Source organism: Acipenser ruthenus, chromosome 9 (assembly GCF_902713425.1).
Source record: "Acipenser ruthenus chromosome 9, fAciRut3.2 maternal haplotype, whole genome shotgun sequence".
Classification (NCBI taxonomy): Eukaryota; Metazoa; Chordata; class Actinopteri; order Acipenseriformes; family Acipenseridae; genus Acipenser; species Acipenser ruthenus.
In genome coordinates this window covers 32,299,430-32,321,458 of record NC_081197.1, presented here as the reverse complement: position 1 = coordinate 32,321,458, position 22,029 = coordinate 32,299,430, and the positions used below count along the sequence as shown (strand labels likewise).

General features: G+C 36.5%; 1 protein-coding gene across 1 annotated transcript; it reads right to left on the bottom strand.

Moving 5' to 3' along the window:
• Positions 1 to 122: 122 nt before the first annotated feature.
• On the bottom strand, positions 123 to 21,098 carry LOC117406370 (growth arrest-specific protein 6-like). Its single transcript, XM_034010347.3, has 15 exons — positions 20,536 to 21,098; positions 20,201 to 20,361; positions 18,342 to 18,366; positions 17,996 to 18,058; positions 16,224 to 16,346; positions 14,309 to 14,428; positions 13,185 to 13,310; positions 12,640 to 12,761; positions 11,555 to 11,673; positions 9,673 to 9,862; positions 9,107 to 9,271; positions 7,714 to 7,882; positions 6,732 to 6,883; positions 4,402 to 4,630; positions 123 to 1,503 (listed from the first exon to the last, which is right to left on the bottom strand). Exons 1-15 carry the CDS (start codon positions 20,600 to 20,602, stop codon positions 1,346 to 1,348), a joined length of 1,989 nt encoding a protein of 662 aa, XP_033866238.2. The 5' UTR covers positions 20,603 to 21,098; the 3' UTR covers positions 123 to 1,345.
• Positions 21,099 to 22,029: the final 931 nt, after the last annotated feature.

Genomic DNA, 22,029 nt, shown 5'->3' with positions numbered 1-22,029 from the left:
TATATATATATATGACAGTTAACTGCTCTATAAATCTTGCAATTCCTATGAGAGAAATTCCCAAATAAAAATTGAAATAAGCACCGGTACCGGTAAGAGGTAAAAATACAAAAAAAACCCCACAATTTTATGTTATTTTATTTTTGATAACAATTATGTTCAATATCTTGTATATCGGTTAAAACATACAATACATTTCCCAATAACCAAAAAACCACTTAGGGAATATTACAGTAAGAAAATGCAAAATAGTTAATAAAAAATATACATGATTAAAAAAATAATAATAATTACACACACACAAAAAAACCCAGATGCAACATTTTGAAACTAAAAAGGTACTGTATACAGTTGGCTTACAGCACAAGAGAATATTACTGAACACAGGCAAAATGTTGATTCTAACGCATCTAAATATTATCATAACTGTACTCCTTGTGGTTCATCAGTTTTACTGAACATTTTTGGGCAGCAGTCTGCTAGTTAAAGTCCAGATCTGGTCTTCGTGTGTCACTGGTTTTCTAAAGCTCCTCCACCAGTCAAGGATGTTGCGTCTACCCGCACACAGGTACCTGATGTAAACTGGTTAGTGCCTTACAGCACATATACGGTACAGGGCTACACATTTCATTTGAACCCCTCCTTTTCTCACCCCTTTCTGTAATCTTTCTGAGGTTTGCCATCACCACATGCAGAGCTACAGTGCCAGTATCAATAAAAAGTAGATTACTGAGAACCACATCCACAGTATGTAAAAATGATAGAATATCCTGAGTTTCATCACAATTGGATAGGCGGTTCTCTAGATAAAACTATTTAAACTGTGACATGCATACAGTACTTACACCTTATGGTATATTTCCGATTCATCACCATTAGATAAACTGTTTTCTAGATACATACATAAATGTGGCATATGCATACAGGCACATACAAAGGGAATAGGTTCAAACTAATACTTGGACTATTTGTGGTACTGGAGGACTGGGGAAGAGAACCACTGATCAGAACTCTGCTGAGGGACTGTCCTTGGTTTGAACTTGTACTGCTAACCTTGAAATCACCTATATTAGTGCTCACAGTACCCTATATTCACATGCATGATTCTAAAACAATTACAGTCAAGCATTCAGATTTATTTACACCTATATTACACATGCTCTGCACAGAGAATCAAACAAACAAACAAAAAAAAACCCTTTTGCAAATGGCAGGTTTAAATATCAGTAGCTCCTACGACACAGTGCATTGCTCCAGTGAAGACGTACATGATGTGACGTAAGCAAAATATTACCTAGTAACTATAAAGAAATAAAAGCACGCTCAGAAAAGGAAAGGTCTGGTTCTATAGGATTTGACCACTCTCAGCTGGAGGGCAGGAATGTGATTGGATGTCGTTGTGCTTCAGGAAAGCTTCATCCAGGTCCACTTCTTCTCCATTGATGTGCACGTCCATGCAGCCTCTGTAGAATGCAGAGATTGTGGTAGAAGAAACTGGGACATCTGCGAATAGACATGAGAAGAGACACCTTAATATGTATGCACTCATTGGTTCAGTATCAATTTTTAAATATATATATTTTTTTTTTAATTGGACTATTGTTTTTGTTTTCCCCTAAATTGTGACATGTGCATGGCCCTGCCTCTACCGTTGAATCCTCGCTGGGACTGTGGTAGCATCAACAGGGATATCGGGAAATAGGTATGAGAAGGGAAGCCTCAATACGTACACACTCATTGGTTCACAAAAATATAACATTTGTTTAACATATGCTCCACATTGTGTGAAAGTGTAATAGTGAATCATGTTTCAACTGAAACTTGTGTAAAGAAGTCTAAAATATTGTAAAGAATTGTGTGCAATTTACGATTGACAGTAAGTATGATTCTCTGCTGTATGTTGAAACTACAGTATGCTCAGTTCTCTGTCAGGCACGATCCACATCAGTATTATTCTATTTTTACTTGGCACTCTCTACACATTCCCTTGTGGTTATACAAAGAATTTGCGAGGGGAACTGGCCTTGAAATCACTGGCTGAAACATCAGACGGCAAAATCATAAGACAGTAGTTTCTAGACTAAATAATTGTATTTTTGTTCTTTCATAAACTTCTTGTTGCAGTTTTGTATGTATTCACTAACACACAGGGGGCCTGCTACTTCACTGTGTTTTTATTTAGTGAATAAGATGGGTTACTAAATCACCCAGGAGGGTAAACAGCACAGGGAGTTAAGGGCAGTGTCATTATGATCTGCTGTTGTTTAAACAACATTACTCATGTGTGGTTCAGGAATGATCAAAGTGATTTTGTAAAACCTTTCATAAAAAACATGGTAATATAATCTGTTTCTCCCCACAAGTGTTTCTTGAGTTTAAGGGTGTTGCAGAAACCAACATAACACACAAATCAATTCATATTTAAAACATACTAGTTAAGTAGGGCCCTATGAAGCCCGTTTTATTATTTTGAATTTTCGGATTTATTTTTTCCTGATTTGGGATTTTTCGGTTTTAAAAATCTGTCATTTGTTAGTTAGTTAGTTAGTTTTTTATAACCACAAGTGTTTGATACATTGAAAGCAATGATGAAGCTAGAAGAAATGCATGAAAACATGACAAAAAAAACAACCCTGGTTTTAAATCAAAGTGCTTTCAGAAAAAAAAGGGTACAAACTGGCACAATGTAATAGAAACAAACTAGGAACACTGTAAATTAAAAAACAAATAAAAAATGTAGGGTTTTTTTTTTAGTAGTTTTTCTTTAACACCAGCTGTAACTATAACATTTCAAAATAGATTTAATGTTTTCATTAATAACTAATGATAAACAATGTAAATAAAAGCTTAAATATTTTGATTTATTCTAATTTAATAAAAAGGCACTTAGTAATAGCTCCCTCACAACTTTGGAGAAAGAAAATGCAGCAAATTAAGTGCAGTGCTTAAATTTGTGCCGGGGCATAGCACCCGGTACCTCTAGTTAAAAATCTCATAGAATGCATTATTTTTCTAATTCTCAACAGTTGCATTAAGTCTGCTAGTTCCAGCGTGCACACTAAAGAGACAGTCCGCTGCCACGTTTGTAGCCTACTTTAAAATTACTTTATGATTTCTGCTTGAGTGCCTTTAAGTAAGATGACACTGGCTGCAACTCTATTGTCGTTTTTTAGACACAAATAAGCTTACTTGATTTGAAAAACATGAACGATACAAGCAACTTCTTACACTACTTGGTTTAATTAATTTCAACAAAGAACAACAACTTTTTAATGAAAACAAATTATTGTAGCCTACTTCAATAAGAACATTTGCCTGCTATATTATATTAAACCAAAACAACAAAAAATAACAATCTGGTTCTCTCTTGCCTTTCAATGAATATAATTTAATTAATAGAGTTGGGGTGCGTATTTATTTATTTATTTATTTTAACTCAATGTCGTCCTTCTGGAATCCTCTGAATGCCTTTTAATTTGTTTGTTTTTTTAAACCATTTTTTTTTTATTTTATTTATTTGATTTTGATTAATTTGTCCTGCGGTTGCCTTTAATTAATTGCTCTGCATGTATTACTATTTTGCATATGATGTAGAATACATGAATGTAAACATCTAGTACACTAGTACATAGAATACTCTTTCAAATAAACGTGTTATGATTTTGAATGTGCGGTTCTTAAGAATGGTATTATTGTCATTGCTTGCGCCCCGGCATCTCTTTCTTTACAAATTAAGCACTGCCCAAGTGATAACGGTAGCTAGCAAGTGAAGTGGCACGAGAGGCAGTGCTTTTTTAGTTAAAATCACAGTCGTGTATGGTGGCTGAGAGGTGCAAAAATAGTTTTTTCATGCGTTCCCATGACGTGTGTTTCTTGAAGCATGTCATTTTTAAAATATATACATATATATTTTGTTTGTTTGTTTAAACTGATTTTGTGGTAATGTCCTCGGGTGCCTAATTCTGTTTTTTTATGCGATTCCGTCCGTGTTTTCCACAACGCGGATTTCATAGGCCCTACTTGAGGATACAGATTTTTTTCAAGAACATAGACCAGAATGCTTTTTGCATTGTTCTTTGAGAAAGTAAAGTGAAACTCATTAATGTTACAAGCAAGAAATAAACAAATCAGGCTACTTTTATGCAGAGTGCTGTTATTTGTCACAAGTAACATTAGTGACTGGTTCCACAGACCCTGATTAGCTCTAATCCTGGACTATGTAATATTATTTAAGGTAAGGTAATCCAAAATTAGTACCAATCAGGGTCTATGAAACCAACCGTTGAACTTCAGTGCAAAGACCTTGATAATCTGGCCCAAGGTATTTTATGCATTCGCCCAAAGATGTAACCTTTAGGCCCAAGCTAAATTCAATAAATAAAACAGTTGCTTCCTGATTACCTGGAACACCTCCCAAATAAGTGTCGACAGGTCCTTGTAGATCTATGCCCAGGTTTGTGATGTGCTGCTCCAGCTCAGGCGAGTTGAATTCGCTCTGTCCTGCCATCCCATCCACCTCCAGGGATATCAGGTCCTTCCTGACTGTGATGCTGACTGAGTGGGTGTCAGCGTCGCACACCGCCACCCCAACGCTGGACACAATTACATCACCCACCGCCAGCACCACATGCTGAACAAAGGAGAATAAAAGGGGTTACAGAACTCGCCTCAAGGCCAAATGTTCCTCTCGTCACCACAATTACTCACAATGGAAATGCATACAGAGATCAAGTGCCCCGTTAATCAGTGTAATATAGCCACAGCTCTAAAGAGGATCTCAGTAACTGCTGTCCTCATCTTGTCTGACCCTCAATATATCATGTCAGAAAATGCACAGCCAAATGCTAGGTTCTCCTGAATATATCACTTCATTCCCTTTAAGGTTACAGCTAAGCTTAGTGAAAGTAAGGGTAGGACAATTAAATATTATATACAGTGCTCACTCGTTATAACGTGCACTGTTATAGTGTGGAATCGGTTATAACACGGTAAGGTTGTGGCTCCCATTTCCCCCATAATGCAATCTGACTCACAAACGTCTGGTGAACGTTCCAACTAAACTGTAAGAAACATGGCAGACTGCAAAAAACGAAAGTCGTTCTCTGTTAAAATGAAACTCAATGCAGTGGACAGAGTGACAAAAGGTGAAACTCAAGCAGCAGTTTCTAAAGATATAAATGTTTCAGAATCTACATTGGGTGGATGGCTAAAAGAGGAAGAAAAACTAAGAGGTTTTCTTGAGCAAACGGACTCCAAAGAGGCCTACTCATGGAAAAAAAATTGCTGCACTAAAGACAGTGAATTAGACGATGCTTTATTCATTGGTTCCTGCAGGAACGTCAACAGGGAGTCCTGATCTCTGGCATAATATTGCGAGCACAGGCAGAGAAATTTAACAGGGAGTCAGGAGGTCCACCCGATTTTAAAGCAAGCATTGGGTGGCTGCAACGCTTTCAGAAGAGGCACACCATCTGTCACGTTTCAGAAGAGGCACGTGACGGTTTCCATAGGTGGGGAAATAAAATCTGCCGATCACAAAGCTGCATTTTTTTCCAAATGAAAACACTGTTGGAGGGAATCGTTTTGAAACTTTAAACTACCAATTGCAGTGACATTTATTTTATTTTTTTACTCTCTCTTTGAATCGGACTTTATTAAGATCAAACTACCAAAAATTGTAGAATACAGTAGCTTTTAATTACTTTATTTGCTTTTTTAGTAAATAATTAATAGTTTTTGGATGCATTTTAAGCATTTAAAATATCTTTGCACTAATATTTGTTTTCCTTTACGAATCGGACAACATTCTTGTATAGTGAAATCCAGCTACAAAATTTTGAGGAACAAATGACTGTAAGTTACTTTATTTATATATATTTTTTTGTAAATGAAAAACAGTTCATAATAGTTATAGGATGTGCTTGGCAGTTATTTTGCTGCTCTTCACGCGTTTAAGTATAAATTAATAATAACTAGTTATTTAGCGTCTTTAGATTTCAAAATGACTACCTTGTGTTGGCTAGAAACACAAGACTTGAATGCCGACTGGTACTGTAATCCTGGAGATGCTATTGTGAATTATGCTAGAATAAATTGCTTATAAAAAACAAACAAAAAACAAAACAATTAACAGCACTAAAAAAAAAACACTTAAAAAGAGAAAGAAAATCTCTCTCTACAACACTGATTTTGTTTTGCTGCATTTAAACGCTGTAATCTGCTTTTTTTTTTCCCCCGAAAAGTGAAAACTTTCCGTTAATGTTACAAAACAAGTATGTGTTATTTTTTGGATTATTAGTATTATTATTTATTTTTTAAAGGAAATTTAAATAAGAGTGGTGTAAACTTTGAATTGGTGGAATAGCAGTTTATATATGTTACTTTGGCTTGTGATTGTAAATCATTTTGGGAACAAAAATGCCAATATTTGTTATAAGGCAAAACGCAGATAACGTGGTCTCGTATATATATATATAGCACAACTACCAAACAGGATTTAATCTTCCTAATGAAAAAATGAAGTTAGAAAAGGTTGTTGAATTGCAAATGTTTTACAGATTTTATATATTGCAGAATATATGTCAGTAATGCCCATTTACACAAAAGCGTGTGTGATGTACTGCATGTATTTCTTTGTAGTTGTTTTTGGAAAACGAGCACAGCAAGGTATAATAAAATGCTGAACAAGCACTATTTAGATTTTGATGCCGAGGGCGAGGAGGTCTGGTTACCTGTGCTCTGACTTTCTTTGCAGGATGGTAGTCCGTGAGCGCGAGGGACAGCGGGATGCCTTCCCCGCTGACCAGAGCAAACAGCACACCTGGACTTGCTGATGGACGGATATTCATGAACACATTCACAGCCCAATCTCCGTTAGGATCACCTGAGCCAAACAAAACCACAAGAGATATTTAAATAAATTCAATAAAGCTGTACTTGCTTACTGCTTTGTACATGTTGCTGCAAAGATAAACTATTACCAAACTCTTCTATCACACAGCCAGAGTTGCAGTTCCAAACATAGACACAGTACTTATACATTAAGGCTGTAAAAAAGATTCAAGTTCCCTGATACACTGAAAAACTGTATCTGAATACCATATGGGAAAATGAATGCAAAACTTCAAACACATACAAAAGTAAAAACAAATGACTAAATAGCAAAACAAGCCTACTTTTGCATTGAAAATATATAATAGGTTTAATCTATTACTTGAAATATACAGCCTTACTATACATGTGCCAGTCAGGCATTGTGGAGGTGATATGTGTACGCGATCATTTTTACACCCAAGTGTTGCATAGTCAATTTACAAACAGGAATGACTACTGCGAAAGAAATGAATGCCATCATCAGCTCAGTTTGAATGGCTCTTCTGTCCTGTATGGTATCTGCCCTTTTCAAATGAGGGGTATTAGACTGGTCAATATTTAAACTTGAAAAATAAACATGTATTAACAAGAGTGCAGTACGAATTTCTGAATCATTGCAACATTATATGAATACTGCATGTGCACAACATTTGTGTGTATATGAAAAATGTTCTGAATAAACATGAAGTAAATCATCCTTACACACCCTCTAACCAGCATTTCTTGACATGCTATTTTTGAACGACACTTGGATAGTGTTTTAACTGTAAACTAACTTAGTTGGTACACTATACCACTTGTTCTCCCTTTTAAACACACTTCTTTAGTTGAGACACTTACTATAACTAACATTCAACAGTGCAAATCCATTCCCAGGGTAGAATGAGCCGCTTCCTGTGACAGAGAAGCACTGCATCTTCTCATTAAACTTAATGGTTTCCTGGATGGATGTGTCTTCCCCATTCAGCCACCTCCAGTCCCTAATGCAGCCGTCAAGGCGAGGATTTAACTACAAAAAACAAAACGAAAACAGCTTTACTAGTGAACGGTTGTGACTTGAAAAATACGTACTCTGTAACCTTCCACTGGATAACATTTAAGGTATTATATCTTAACTTTCTAGTCATGAACTAAATTAAATCACACAGAAACACTGGGCTACATTCTCAAAGCGTTTTACTCCAAATCATCATTAGCCTTTTGCAACCAAAAACAAAACATTTAAATTTAGGGGCTTGCAAGTAGTTTTAAGTTGTTTCTTTATTAGTTATATAAATCACACTGCTGGATTTGGTGCAAAAATGTTTTTAGATTGTGGCCCATTGTGTCTGCTTGTCTGATCTGGTCAGTGCCTTCCACACCCCTACAAAACACCGGCATGACTAACACTCCTTGGCTCACAGTGCTGACTGTGGATTACTGTAAAGTTCATTATAAGCAGACGACAATTCACTTTCTTTACATTTGCTGTTTTAAAAGCAGATAAGGTCAAAATAAAAAATAAAAACGGCTGCATGCTAACAAAGTGAAAGCTGCTTTTTCAATCAGGCGATTAAAGGATTCTTTTAGGATTAAAACAGTACTGGAATCAAATGGCTCATTCTGGGAATCTGTTGCCTATAAGCTTCTCCGCACACTATCAGCAGGAATGCATTGAATCGTTCATTCTTCCATGAGCAGTAACATTTTTTTTTGTTTTGTTTTAGTCAGGGCCAGTTACACTAAATATTTAAACAAATGTGTTAACAGAACAAAAATGTCATTTTGTTGTTATACTTTCTGTACTGCATAATTGTACATTACCTGCATATTTAGCAGTATGCTGTGCCATCCATTGTACCACCTTTTATACAATAAAAAAAATAATATGTGTACTGTTCCTCAAGGAATTTAGTATATTAAACTAACAATGAAGCACCAAGTTAGTCAACAATTTATGATTTTCAGAAATGTATAACTGTTTTGGTTGATTACTGCGTATTTCAGATTATTTACTAAAATATAGTTGCATAGCAGTGTCACCCACCAGGTTTTAATACAACCTTGATTATCCATAGTGTATAGGTAAGTTCGGGTAGGTCTAATTAAACTCATAGTACAACCAGGAATGGATCAAACCGCTATGCAATCAGTGTCTTATTTCCTTCCCTGTAAACGCATGATGACTCGACAAATTCAAGCGAGTGGTATCACTGGGGGCATTCAAAACACCAAGAGGCACAAAATCACTTACTGGGTTAACAAGTTCCTCCCCTTTGAAAGGCACTCCTCCCACAGTAAGATTGAGCTCATGTAACCCTTTTTTGAGAGTGAAAAGGTCTCCGTTTACAGCAATCTTCATAACTGCTTCTCTGTTAATTTTAATAATCAAATTCCTGCCCTGTTCTTCAACAGATATCTAATGAGAAAGATAAAAAAAAAAAAAAAAGTGTCCATCAAATCACACGCTGGAAAACTCAATAGTACTGTAGATTGCCAAATGCAAAAGTTTAACTCATGCTTGTACAAACTTGCATTGAAATTCACAACAAACAAAAAAATAGCATACCACCTCTCATTTGCAGTGTAACACATGTATTTTAGCAGAACAAAGAGATATTACTTGTGATTCATTTTGGGATAATCACATATCCAATCCATTTTATAACCCCAATAACACACTCCAGGGTGTTCCTATATGGTCCCATATCCACAGGCCTAGGCTGTTTAACTGCACTCGTGCTGAAGAGCACTATATTTAAACACCATGGTGCCGCGTGTTACTGCTTTCTTATAGCACTGAACAGAGTGGATAATTACCCTGTGCCACAGCCCGTTGTTCACAAGTGGCCCGCTGCTGGTCACTCTCCTGATCTCTCCGTATTTCAGCTGCAGCTCCAGCTTGCCTTGGTTGATTGCCAGCACGATCCAAGAGCTGTTCAGATGGCCGCCAGTGAAGAAGATGACGCCCTCCGGATCAAACGTCCTGAAGTCAAATTCTGCTGTGAAACTAAATTAAATAAAATACCTGGGTCAGGTTTTTATTTATGGAAAAGGAACTGGCTCCACAGGCATAGTGCTATGTTTATAATGTAAACAGAGACAGTGGAAAACCATAAACCCTTCCACTTGCATTATGAACCACATAAAGCCTGTCTATTCAAACTGTACTGGGACAACATTTGGCCTTTTTTTCCCCCCCCATTTGCTCTGCTACTCATGAAGGCATGGTTAAAAAAAGTCATCTGAGTGCCAAATCAAAGATAACAATGTGTGCAAACTCAGGTCCCTCCTAGAGGTGATGTTAATGGGTCTTGTGTCCCTAATTCTTGGTCCTAAAAGTGATCATATTACCTATTTACTGTTGTTTTCTTTATAGTTCCACATATGCCCCATTCACATTGGGGAAAAAAAAAAATAATCAAACTTTACACATCTATGTACACAAATCAAGTAGAAGCTGGAATTCAGTTTTGAACGGCTTTTGCAATTCAAATTTAAATATCTCCGTGTATGTGAATATTTCGTGCATGACAATTTAGTCTGGGCTTTGTAATAAAATCAACTTCATTGTGAAATAACGTATTATAATACTGTTGAGTGCTTGAAACACTGATGAAAGTCATTCTACACATCATATATTATTATTTACACTACATTTCTCAGGCAGAATGACTGTGCCACCCTGAGTGTGACGGTGCAAAAAATAAAAATAAAAAGTGCATATTCTAAGCTCTGCACAGATCAGTGACCATCGGAACTGATGCTAAACGATAGCCAGAGACTGTTGCATTTTACAACAAAACGAAGTACAGTGTGGATATACTGGATCAAATGGCACAGCTGTATTCTGTCAAAGGTGGTACTCGCAGGTGGCCTGTGGCTGTTTTTTATAATGTTTTGGACCTGGCAGCCATCAACGCTTTGGTTTTGTACAAGGAGTGCACTGGCAACACAATCACTCAGAGGGACATCATTTTGCAGCTGGCCCTGGAGCTACGGCAGAAACATTTTGATAAGAGACATGAAAGCCGGCTGGCACACGGAATAAGAGACAATGCCAGGTTGCTAAATGCAATAAAAACAGAACTTTTGATGTCTGCGCCCGTTGTGAAAAGGCAAGTGTGTGGCAAATGCACTTGTACAGTTGAAAAGCGTGTTTTCTGTGTAGATTGTACTTAGCTGTAATAGAACTCTGAACAGACAGACAGCCTTTGAACTCAGTTTCACTCAAAGCGCTTTCACGTTGCATAAGTTATGTTATATTTTTGTTTTATGCTATTTTTATAACTAGTTATTTATGTTTTATAATTGTATATGTGCATACAGCTTTCTACACCTGTTTACACAGAAGTTTATTGCGTAAAGTTTATTTTAGTACAGTTTTTCATGTTTACGTATATGTGCTCTTTCTGAAAAAAATAAGAAAAAAGTTTAATTTTCAATGTAAATCCGGCGTTTCTGCTCTGAAAATGTTATGTATGATGTTCATAAATAAAAATATTAAGTTGTATCCAGTTGTTTGTTTTTCATTTTCACATCGAAGCCTTTTTAAAATGGAGCCGCACATTTTGCGGGTGCGGCGGCTATATGTAGTCCGAAATCTCGGCGGTTCAAGTGTTAAACTTTATTAAAGCTGAGAAGTGTATTGTACATGTATATGATACTGCTGAAATTGTATTACACAGTACTGTCTTCTCACCCAATGTGTTGCTTTCTTCTAAAACGTAGCCGTATCACAGGAGCACCACTAAACATCCTTCCCAGGTAGAGGGATTTAACACTTCTCCGTGTGTTTAGAGAGACGCAAGGCTCTATGCTCTATGAAAAGAAAGAAAGAAAGAAAGAAAGAAAGAAAGAAAGAAAGAAAGCACTGACTGCACTGGTTTCAGCTGTACCATAATATTTATACTGTACCCCCCTTATAAAAGTTTACCACAGTATTTTTCACTTTTCCCATGCTTTCCCATGGTTATACTATGCATTTACCATATTATTTAATATGTTTTACCATATTGTGCTTTACAGTGCTTCCCTATGCTTTATTACACTTTGTCATACTGCTTACTTCGTCCTCATTATACTGTGATTAAAAGGCCACAAATTCAGTTCATTGTTAACAAGATGGTATAATACTAAATACCACTGTAGTACTTTAATAACATTGGAAGCCACAGCTTCGAGATTTCTTTTGTAACCGTCCTCTTTTGTGAGACATGTATTTGTGGTACTAAAGCCCATCATTTTGACATTATATATATATATATATATAATTTTTTTTTTTTTGATTAATGGTTTGGTAAATACTACTTGAGCTATGAGCAGTAAAAGCTTTTTGTAACACATGCTTCCTAGGAAGGAAAAGGGAGTTTGGCAGCCTGGACTCCAAACAGCCAAAAGCAGCTTATCACAAAACCGCAGCACATATTTGCGCAAAACCAATCTGTCCTCCCACACAAGCAATGTATATCTCTGCATTTTATTAAGACGACCTAGAAGCTTAGAAGCTTTTTTAACGTAGCATTCTGGGAATTACACACAGCTTTAACTCAAAGAGTTTTTAAAGTTTTGACTAATTAAATTAAGTTTGATACCCATTAACTTTTCTGTTCTCTGTTGCTGGCTTCTATAAGTTTCATGCAAACCAAACATTTTTTATTTATGAAAAAGTAATTTAGATCTAGTTTTGTGAACAGGACTAAATATATACAGCTAGCTGTGAGGCATTAGGTTGTTTTTTTTGCAGAAATATAGATGCACTTTAGATGACAGGAAGGGTTAAATTACCTCACAGCTGGTCAGATCTGCAGCTAGTTTCAATCCATTCCTCCCATTGCAGTAGCACTGATAACTTCCTAGAGTATTCACACAGGACCCTGCACATGACTTTGATTCACATTCGTCAACATCTACAACCAGAAAACACTTGTGCCGTTAAGAAAATGCACAGCTGACTTGAACAAGTACCCCAAGAATCTAGATTTTCCAATTTATTTTTTTTGTTACAATTTTCATACCTTAAAAAAAATCTAAATCAAGAAACAAGGCAGTATTGGTTTTAAACTTCAAGCTGCACTGCACGATCAGCACGGTATGCTACGACGTTTCTCAGCTGTAGTAATGCTACATCTAGCCCATGCTAGAGCTTCATTCTTAGACTGTTTCTTCTGTTCTTTCAAAGGAATGCAAAGCAGCTTTAGGGGTACTTGTACAGCAAGTACAATCATTCTCCAGGACCTTCGTTAGAAGGATGGTGAAAACCTATCAGTCAGCAGTATTTGTATGAGTATGCTGGCTTAACATAGTTTTATTTTTAATAAGAAAATACTTACCAAGGCAAGACTTTGTTATGTTATCATAGAAGTACCCTCCATCACAAAGGCATTCAAAAGATCCAACTGAATTTAGGCATCGGGCATTTCCGCAGACATCTGGATTCACTGTGCATTCGTCGACATCTGAAAAAAGGAATTCACCGTTACGTTTCAATGTATAGGTGTCTACAGGATTAATTTGTTGTCTCCTTGATCTACAGATCACATAACATACACCCTTATTTCTGAATAAAACTAAAAGAAAGTTATAATCCTGGTAGACAAACGACACTGAAACACTTGTCTAATGACCTGTTTTCATCTGGCATACTATATTACCAATATAAAAAACCTTCAGATCACCTATCTTCAATAGGTTTCTGAAACCATTACTGTAAATGATTCAAATAAGGCATAATACTCATTACATCAGCAGTGGAGACATGTTGGGCAGTACAGAGCAGTGCTTGAGTGGGCATGTTCACATTTATATTTCAACATACATAGCACAAGTCTGAAAATAAGACACTGGGAATCACATGCAACAGACGTGTTCTTGCTTGTTAAAATATGTTTTCAGATAATAATAATAATAATAAAAAAAAATACAAAGAAACATTTGGTATTTAAGTTAGCACTTTTTTTTGTTTACCATCTTCAATACAGTCAACCAGATTTGAAGTAGCACCACTGATCATCATGGTAAAAGCATTTAGTTTTGAATGTTTTGCATTTTGGATCACTTTATAAAAGGGATTTGAGCAAAATATTGAACAAAACAAAACACTGGAAGGGTCGAAATGAGAATGACATTGATTGTTAATGAACAACTCAAACACCCACCATATGTTCATGCATGGATGGCAGGCTAGACAGATTCTTCCATAGATTCCCAGATCCCCACCCCCAACAACGTGTATTAAAGAATGTCTGTACCAAGTTTCATCACAATTGTATAAATGGTTTTCCAGACAGTAAAATTCTGCTGTTCATACCTAGCTGGGGTTAATCAGCTCTTAAATTTTCAAAATTAAATTCAGCTTTGTTACAGGTCAGAATAAGTCCAATCTTTTCATTGTATGCAAGTATGTTGAAACTGCATTTGTCACAAATGAACAGAAGCATGGACATGCTGTACTCACCAGTACAAGTGTGCTTATCAGCAAGGGAATATCCGGAACGGCATGAGCATGTATAACCTCCCCACTTGTTTGAACAAATGTGATTGCAGCCTCCATTTGTCTTATCGCATTCATTTATATCTATTAAATAGAGACCGTCAAAAGGAGTGACAAAATAAATTCATGAATTTTTTCTGAATTGCATCAAAATCTACATACAGGAATTATTGTTTTAAGAGATTTCTGGACATTTCTAGCAGCATTTTAAACAGTATGAGATTATGTATAAAATACACCGGTCAGAATTAAGAGTTGTTACTTTTCTGCAGAACGACCTCAACATTTTTTTTTGTATTGGCTTAGTAGAAGGAAAACTGTGCTCTTTTGGGTTTGCTGATGACTTGATTAATGTTGCACTGACAAAGTTGCTGAAAACATCTGAAGAGAAGTCCAAGTTTTGGGCTCTGAAACCCCTGCTGGAATTAAAGCATGCGTGTCCCCTTTCCTTTCCAAACCGAAATGCTTTAGACACAACGACTAGCTTAGATAGCTTATACTTCGTTTTCTCATAAACGGTTTTAAGCAGTTATTTAATGTAACTTGTTATCGGCTCAGTGGTTAGAGGGTTGACCTGTAGTGCAGGAAGCTCTTGCTTGAACACAAACTGCCCCCCCAATGTTAATAGATAACTTGTGTAAAATCTGGCAACTTTTAAAGCAATTGGGCTGCACTTCATGTACTAAGACCACAGAAACATCTCTTTTTGCTGAAAGGAAAAACACACAAATTACAATTCTAAATCCGATAGTCTAAACAGTCAATTTGTGTGTTCTTTTTCTTCTTGTTTAAAATCACTTTGTGTGTTGTTTTCTGTTTCATCCGTTACATCCTGGCAAATTTTTAAAACTCTGGTTTAAAGCACTCCTGCAGCCTCAGGGAAGCTCTTAAACATGTCTTCTCTCCAAGTACAGCTGGTACCCAAGTGTTTAATCATTAACCCTTTGCTGTCCTATGTCGGACCAGGTCCGGCATTACAATTTTCCCTTTCCGGTCATTAAAAAGACGTAAAACACAGGTCCGGAAAAAGCAGAGAAAGATGCCGAGCGAGACAGATAGGAGCCGAAAAAAAAAGGGGCGGATCTGAGCAATACACATAGCCCCGGCAGCACAGAGATAACACGGACATAAACAAACAAGATAGCTGCTTCTGCATCCAGCAGCACTCAAAGAATATCATGGACATTTGCATAGCTTTTTGAGATGTTATAGTAATAAAATAATGACTTGGATTATTGAGGAGTTTGGTGATAAAACAAGTGATCAGGAGATGATTTATCGGTATGCACGACTATGAAGAGGTATGTGAAAAATATAGCAAACAAGGGGTGGGGCGGGGCTGGAGATGCAGTACTGAGTGTCCTGTTGATACGGAGAGCCTTTTAAACCCGTTTTACTGTGAAAAAAAAAAAACTTTTAAACAGCGTGTCTAAAATAAACTGCGCGTGTGAAAATAAATTGGATCTGACGCGCCTGACACGCTGAATAAATGGACTGCAAAGGGTTAAACCTGTCCCCCTGCAACACACTGCCCAAAGTGGATGTAAAAAATACATCAGTATCGGTAAGAAATACCAAATACAGTGGAACAAATTTGGCATTTGTTGCATCGACTTGGGGCAGTGTTGCAGGGGGACAGGTTAATGGTTACACTCTTGCATACAAACTGTAATTAGCAAGATACTTGAGAGCTCTATGGAGGCCGCATGAGTGCTTCTTTACTTAAAAATCATGACTAAAACAGAAAACAATATACAATGTGATTCTAAACAACAAGAAGCCATTAGTTGCTTTTCAAGGCTACTTACTCATGGAGTGTTTTCTTTACATCAAAAAGGGTTTATTAGACACATACTTTCAAAGCTGGCCAAGACTATACCTTTTTGACATCGATCCCCTGTCCAACCTGGGAAGCAATGACAAGTAAAGGCTCCCTGTTTGTCTTCACATCTTACAGTCCCATCCAGATTGCAAGGTGAAGGAGAACACTGATCAGGAATATCTGTAGAGTTAAACACAACCGAAGAGTGTATTGGAGCTGTGGTTTCCCCATATGTCTCATAGCAAGCAATATCGAATAGAAGAAAGTGCAAATGATGTTGATCCATTAGTTAAAACTGGATATTAGAAAAACAAAGGCTATCTTGGTGTAATGTGAGTGCCATAACAAAACAACGTGGTTACATGCAAGAACATTTTGGAACATTTCATGAAGTGAATTGGCCATTAAATCAATTAGTCTATTGAGTCAATGAGGCATGCAGCCTTGAAACTTCTTGGAAATCACTTTGCTTCATTCTTGGCGCAAACTCTGACCCAAATACTTTCATATACAAATGGAACACACTGTATTTTACACAGAAAATTGTGTTTTCTTGGTTTTATGATGTCTGTAATGTAAACATATGGTTGAGACCACCTAACATGCAAAACATAACTGCCTAAACATCCTTTTCATGATTCTATAATACATTTCCACTGTTTCTTGGAATTCATTCAAGATACAAATCGTTATCTTCACCAAACAACACATTTAAAAAAAAAACACATGAACCAGTCAGGAAACAAGATAATCAATTACTGTTGACAGGAATACAAAACACAAGCCCAGTACAATAAACACGATAACATTCCTGAATCGAAATCGATTCCTACTGCAATTCAAGTGCCAAATACTGTACTGAATCTTATAAAGCCGACTAGCGCACATACTTCACAAACTAGACCCTACTTGTGCACTGTTATGCAATAATGCAGAGTTGTTTTTGCAAAGTTTATATTTTTGATGTACTGAAACAGATGGCAGTTTTTGGCTCTAATGGAAAACACAGGCAACAGAACTCAGAAAGAGTTGGACAGCTGCTGGTGCTGTGTTACTATTGGATTATTAACAGCTGAGGAAGACGATTCTGGGTTTCACAAGCGAATGCAAGAAAGCAAACACAACAGGTTGAGATTCCTGAATAAAGACAGATATTGAATATCTGAAAAGGGGTTTTTAAATTCTCAATTTCTGGACATGGTAGGAAACAGTGATTCACAAGCCACACAGTTCAATAGTGCATACACATTACTGTGCTAGTGTGAACAGGATTTGTTACCCTTGTAATAAGTTGTAATCTGAATGTTTATGATAAAAAGTGATACGCATGGTTGTGTTTCGTTTAGTCACTAGGGAAGCATCTTTGGCAATATAAGGTTTAAACACTTTGGATGCTAAACATTCAAGCCACTACGTTTTTGCACTAGCCAATTGTATTTTTAAATGTACATGTGATTGGTTTCTTTCAATTCATTTTTCATTTGCTAGCATGCAGTAGATTTAATTGTATGTAAATGTAGAAGCATTCCAACAACTTGGAAGCTAGAAAAAGAAGCATGTCACTATAAGTTAGATGCTAGCGGATCTCCATTGTAACCCTGTTCCAGGGGATATGCAAAAGTACTTTCAATGTTTACTGAACATGAATTAACCTTAATATTTTAAAAAAAAACACTTATTGTACTATAGATTACTGCCACACCAGACAATACTTGAATTATTCTTATATTTGTACCAGCAGGATTGTTGCTGGGTAAAGGTACAGAGTAACTGTCAGCTATCAGGATCACCTGCAGAAGCAGGTTGATTATAAAATCAGAGCTACTTACTGTGTACACAAGTTACAAGATCAGGATTCCTGTTTTGTGGTTGTCCAAATTTCTGAATGCAATCTTCACCGGGATAAAAATGTAAAAAAAAAATGAAATACAAATAAAAATAGTACCATGTGCAAGTACATTGTCAGGCATATAGGTAATCGTAATAATACACAATTTCACTATTCCCCCAAAATGTCCTCTTGCACAAATCTGGAGGCTATTACACTATATCCCTATATGCAAACACAGATTAAATGAGTTCTGTTGCTTGTCGTTATAATAAAATTAATGAAAACAAGCTGCTTTTACAGTTTGCAGTTTGTCTACTGCGCTGATAAATTAATACAAAACTTACCTAAATACTTTGGGTAAAAATATTCCTGCAGAAGAAACCAAGAAAAGACTATTAGTTTGTTGGCTGTAATCGTTTATCCATTGTATTAGAAGCAGTCATCTGTGTGGACATTCTGTAACTGAGGATGAAGTGATCAACCTGTTGTCAAACATTTTTCTCCTTTTTTATTTTTTATTTGTCTTCCCAGTTTGCCTTTATCAATTCTTCAATTTATCAATAAAAAATAAGAGTTACACGTCCCCACATGTTGCTACAACCATTTAAATAACGTACCTGTCATTTTTCTTTTCATTGTTAACATCCTGATAACTTTTTACACTTATAACTTTAAAGTCTGTTTCAAAGCTCTTTTCAAAATGTCTGCTCTAGTGCACTGTTAGTGTAAAGATGATTGCCCACATTGACAAACAGATAACACAGCAATAACGATCCATGATGTGGTACGGAACAGAAAAGCCAGCGCACTTGCTATTTTTTTTTTTTTAGATCTCAAACCCCAGTGCACTAGGGCAGACATTTTGAAAACAGCTTTGAAACAAAGTTGTCAGCATGTTGACAATGAAAAGAAAAATTACCACATCTGCTGGCTTTTGAAAGAGCTGGCCTGCCCTGGTCACTAATACCTAATTTCCATATACCACTCAACCCAGGTTGAAAACCCTGCTACCCCTGATATTGTGTTTCCATGTCAATTCAGCCGACCCACATTGGCTGCCAATCACAACATTGACCAATCAAGTGGTGAGTGGGTGTAAATATTTAATTTTGTGGGTGGTTTTTTGGTAACAAAAAGCTCTAGAATTGTTTAGAGTATGCAAAGCAAAGCAATAGCGTCCATCCTTTCAGTTTTGTAAACAAATGAATTTGACCTGAGCCGTTAGGCTTGCTGGGAAACATCTGTTAAACTTGCATTGCATGGAAACTGAGTCTTTTCACCCAACTCTGGGGGGTTCAGGTGAAATGCGGATCAGCTCGGATTGGGGGTTAAACAATGTTTAAATTAATAGAAATCTCAGAAGTAAATTTTCTTTTATTTTGAAAATACAGCAATAAAAAAGACACAGACACACACACCTGCACTAGCTAGTCAGCTAGCATACAGTGCGGATATGGAAAACATCAGCTGTCTGACCACAAAATAAACCAAATCCATTACTGTAAAGGTTAACATCCATGTGGCCAACCCTAAATGTATGATGTCATCTTGGATCGCTCAGATTTAAAACAACAAAAAGGGAGGATTGTATATACATACAGCGGCCGTCTAGTAAGCGGTCACCTGCACCTAACCTCCAGTAACAAAACCACAACAGTTCATTTCTTATAGGAATGACGCCGATATCATAAGCAAGCACAGAGGTTAATTCAGGTTTTACTACACTAATTAATTTAATATATATATTTTTATTTCATTACAGTTTAATACAGTATATACGCTGGTATGCTGTAGGAGAAAGGACAAAACAAATATTTCAATATTATTTCAAGCTCGACACCAGTCAAAAACTCGCAAAAAAATAAATAAATAAATAAAAATCACTGACAGGAATTGCCTGGTAGCTGCATGTCAGTGAAAAGATACTAACCAATTATTTGGTAGAAATAACTGAACTCTTAAAATTGGAGTTTCGTTTTGGTTAGGAATCAAACTAAATGCAGATGATGGTGCAAAACTAATGACCATTCTGTATACTTGAATTAATAACCTTTGTAAATGTAATTCCTCTTTTATTAAGTGATAGCGTTGGCCTGTCAAATGACAGACGCAACAACAAGCCAACATACATGGAAAGAGGGAAAAAAAAATTAAAAAAAAACTTTAATTACAATGACAGAAAAATAAAAGACGATATCCTTACCGTCTCTGGGTTATTCTCGAACACCTCCCTGGCCTCTTCCCAGCTGCACTGCTCTTCCACACATTCCCTCTCTAAATGGCCCTGTTTTGTTTCCTCGAAAACCTGATATGCCCGTCTCTGTCTCCGCAGAAACTGGGAAGCTTCTTTCGGAGATAATGCAACTACAAAAAAAAGAAATAAATAACATAAAAATAATAGTATAACAAATTAACGCGTGTTGAAAAACGTCGTAGCTTCCCAGTTCAAAAAGAAAATCATGTATTTAAGTTTGCTAAACGGCGTGACGAAACCATCATGAAAAAGGTAAAATACACATGCGCATTTTGTTTACTTACACTGTGAAGAAGCCGAGAAAAGAAGAAACGGTAGGAAAACCACAAGCAGCTTGATTAGGGTCGGCATGTTTGTTGTGTGTGTGTGTGACACAGAGATCGGGAAAGTTTCTCTTTGCTTGACTGAGGTTGAGATATAGAAACAGTGAAATAGAGCATTCGCTGCGCAGCAGGGAGTTTAGCTATATTCACAGTCCATTCCTAAACCAACATACCACAACAAACGCAGCGTCGCTCTAACCCATTATCGATTCTTTCTGTTTTAATCATGTTTGATTGATGCAACCAAACACAATACGGGAATAAAATCAATTTACAGGAAACGAAGCTGGCAAATCAGATTTGACTAAGCTGTAAATAAAAAAAAGAAAGCCCAATCATTGAGTTTCTGCTATATTATAATTAAATTGCAGCCAGGTTGAAATAAAACGCATTTTAATTGGCTACATAATGTACGCAGAAGTGCAGCCTTGGTTTATTGTAATTGGGTATTCTAATTTCAAGGGATGGTAAAACTTTACAACTGCTATTGTGTAGCTGCTTAGGTAAAGGTAAATCACAATAGATACCGATTCAGCCGTTGACTGTCGCCTTTGGGGATTGATAAATGCTCCATCCTGAGGGCATATCAACACTATAGCAGCAACCCCCTTTAAGAGCTCTTGTAAACCTGCCCCCCCCCCCACCGAAAGTTCTGAACAGAACAAAAACATCTCAAACAAAAACTTAAGGCTGCAGTGTCGCACAATCATGCATGTATAATTTAAGAAAACATAACTCATTGTACTTTGAGCTTCCTTCCTTGTTACTGTACCAGAAACCACTCTTCCTTAAAGAAAAATACTGTTTATTTAAATCCAAAGTCATTTTGAACCTTAAGGCCATTTCGAATAAGTCATCAGTATAACATGATAGACCTATCACTACACAAATCATGGGCTCGCCATTTTTTCTGATGAAGGTCTAGAAAAACAGTAATACATGAAAACAACAAAGAATATGTTAGGCAGCAGCGTGGAGTAGTGGTTAGAGCTCTGGACACTTGACCAGAGGGTCGTGGGTTTAAACCCAGGTGGGGGACACTGCTGCTGTACCCTTGAGCAAGGTACTTTACCTAGATTGCTCCAGTAAAAACCCAACTGTATAAATGGGTAACTATGTAAAAAATAATGTGTAAAAAAAAAAAATGTAATTTTATGTAAAAAATAATGTGATATCTTGTAACAATTGTAATAAGGGCATCTGCTAAGAAATAAATAATATTAAGAAGAGGTGAGTTGTTTTTAAAGGCCTGCTTATTTCACATTAAATGAGCATGGAATGCTTGCAAACTTATGGACAGGCCAGCTGCATCAATTAAGTTATTGTACAACCTGTGATTGTACAACGCATAAAATGTTTTAAACCTAGTGAAAGCAAAGCAAAGTGTAATAAAGCATAATGAAAGCAATAAAGCATAGGTAAGTATTGTAAAGAATAGCAAGGTATGGTAATAAG

Coding starts and splice junctions, on each gene's coding strand:
- LOC117406370 (XM_034010347.3), bottom strand. CDS start 20,602: ATGCCGACCCTAATCAAGCTGCTTGTGGTTTTCCTACCGTTTCTTCTT. Junction 16,347..17,995: donor TCTTGTAACTTGTGTACACA/GTAAGTAGCTCT, acceptor TTAACTCTACAG/ATATTCCTGATCAGTGTTCT. Junction 12,762..13,184: donor CATAACAAAGTCTTGCCTTG/GTAAGTATTTTC, acceptor TTCTGGTTGTAG/ATGTTGACGAATGTGAATCA.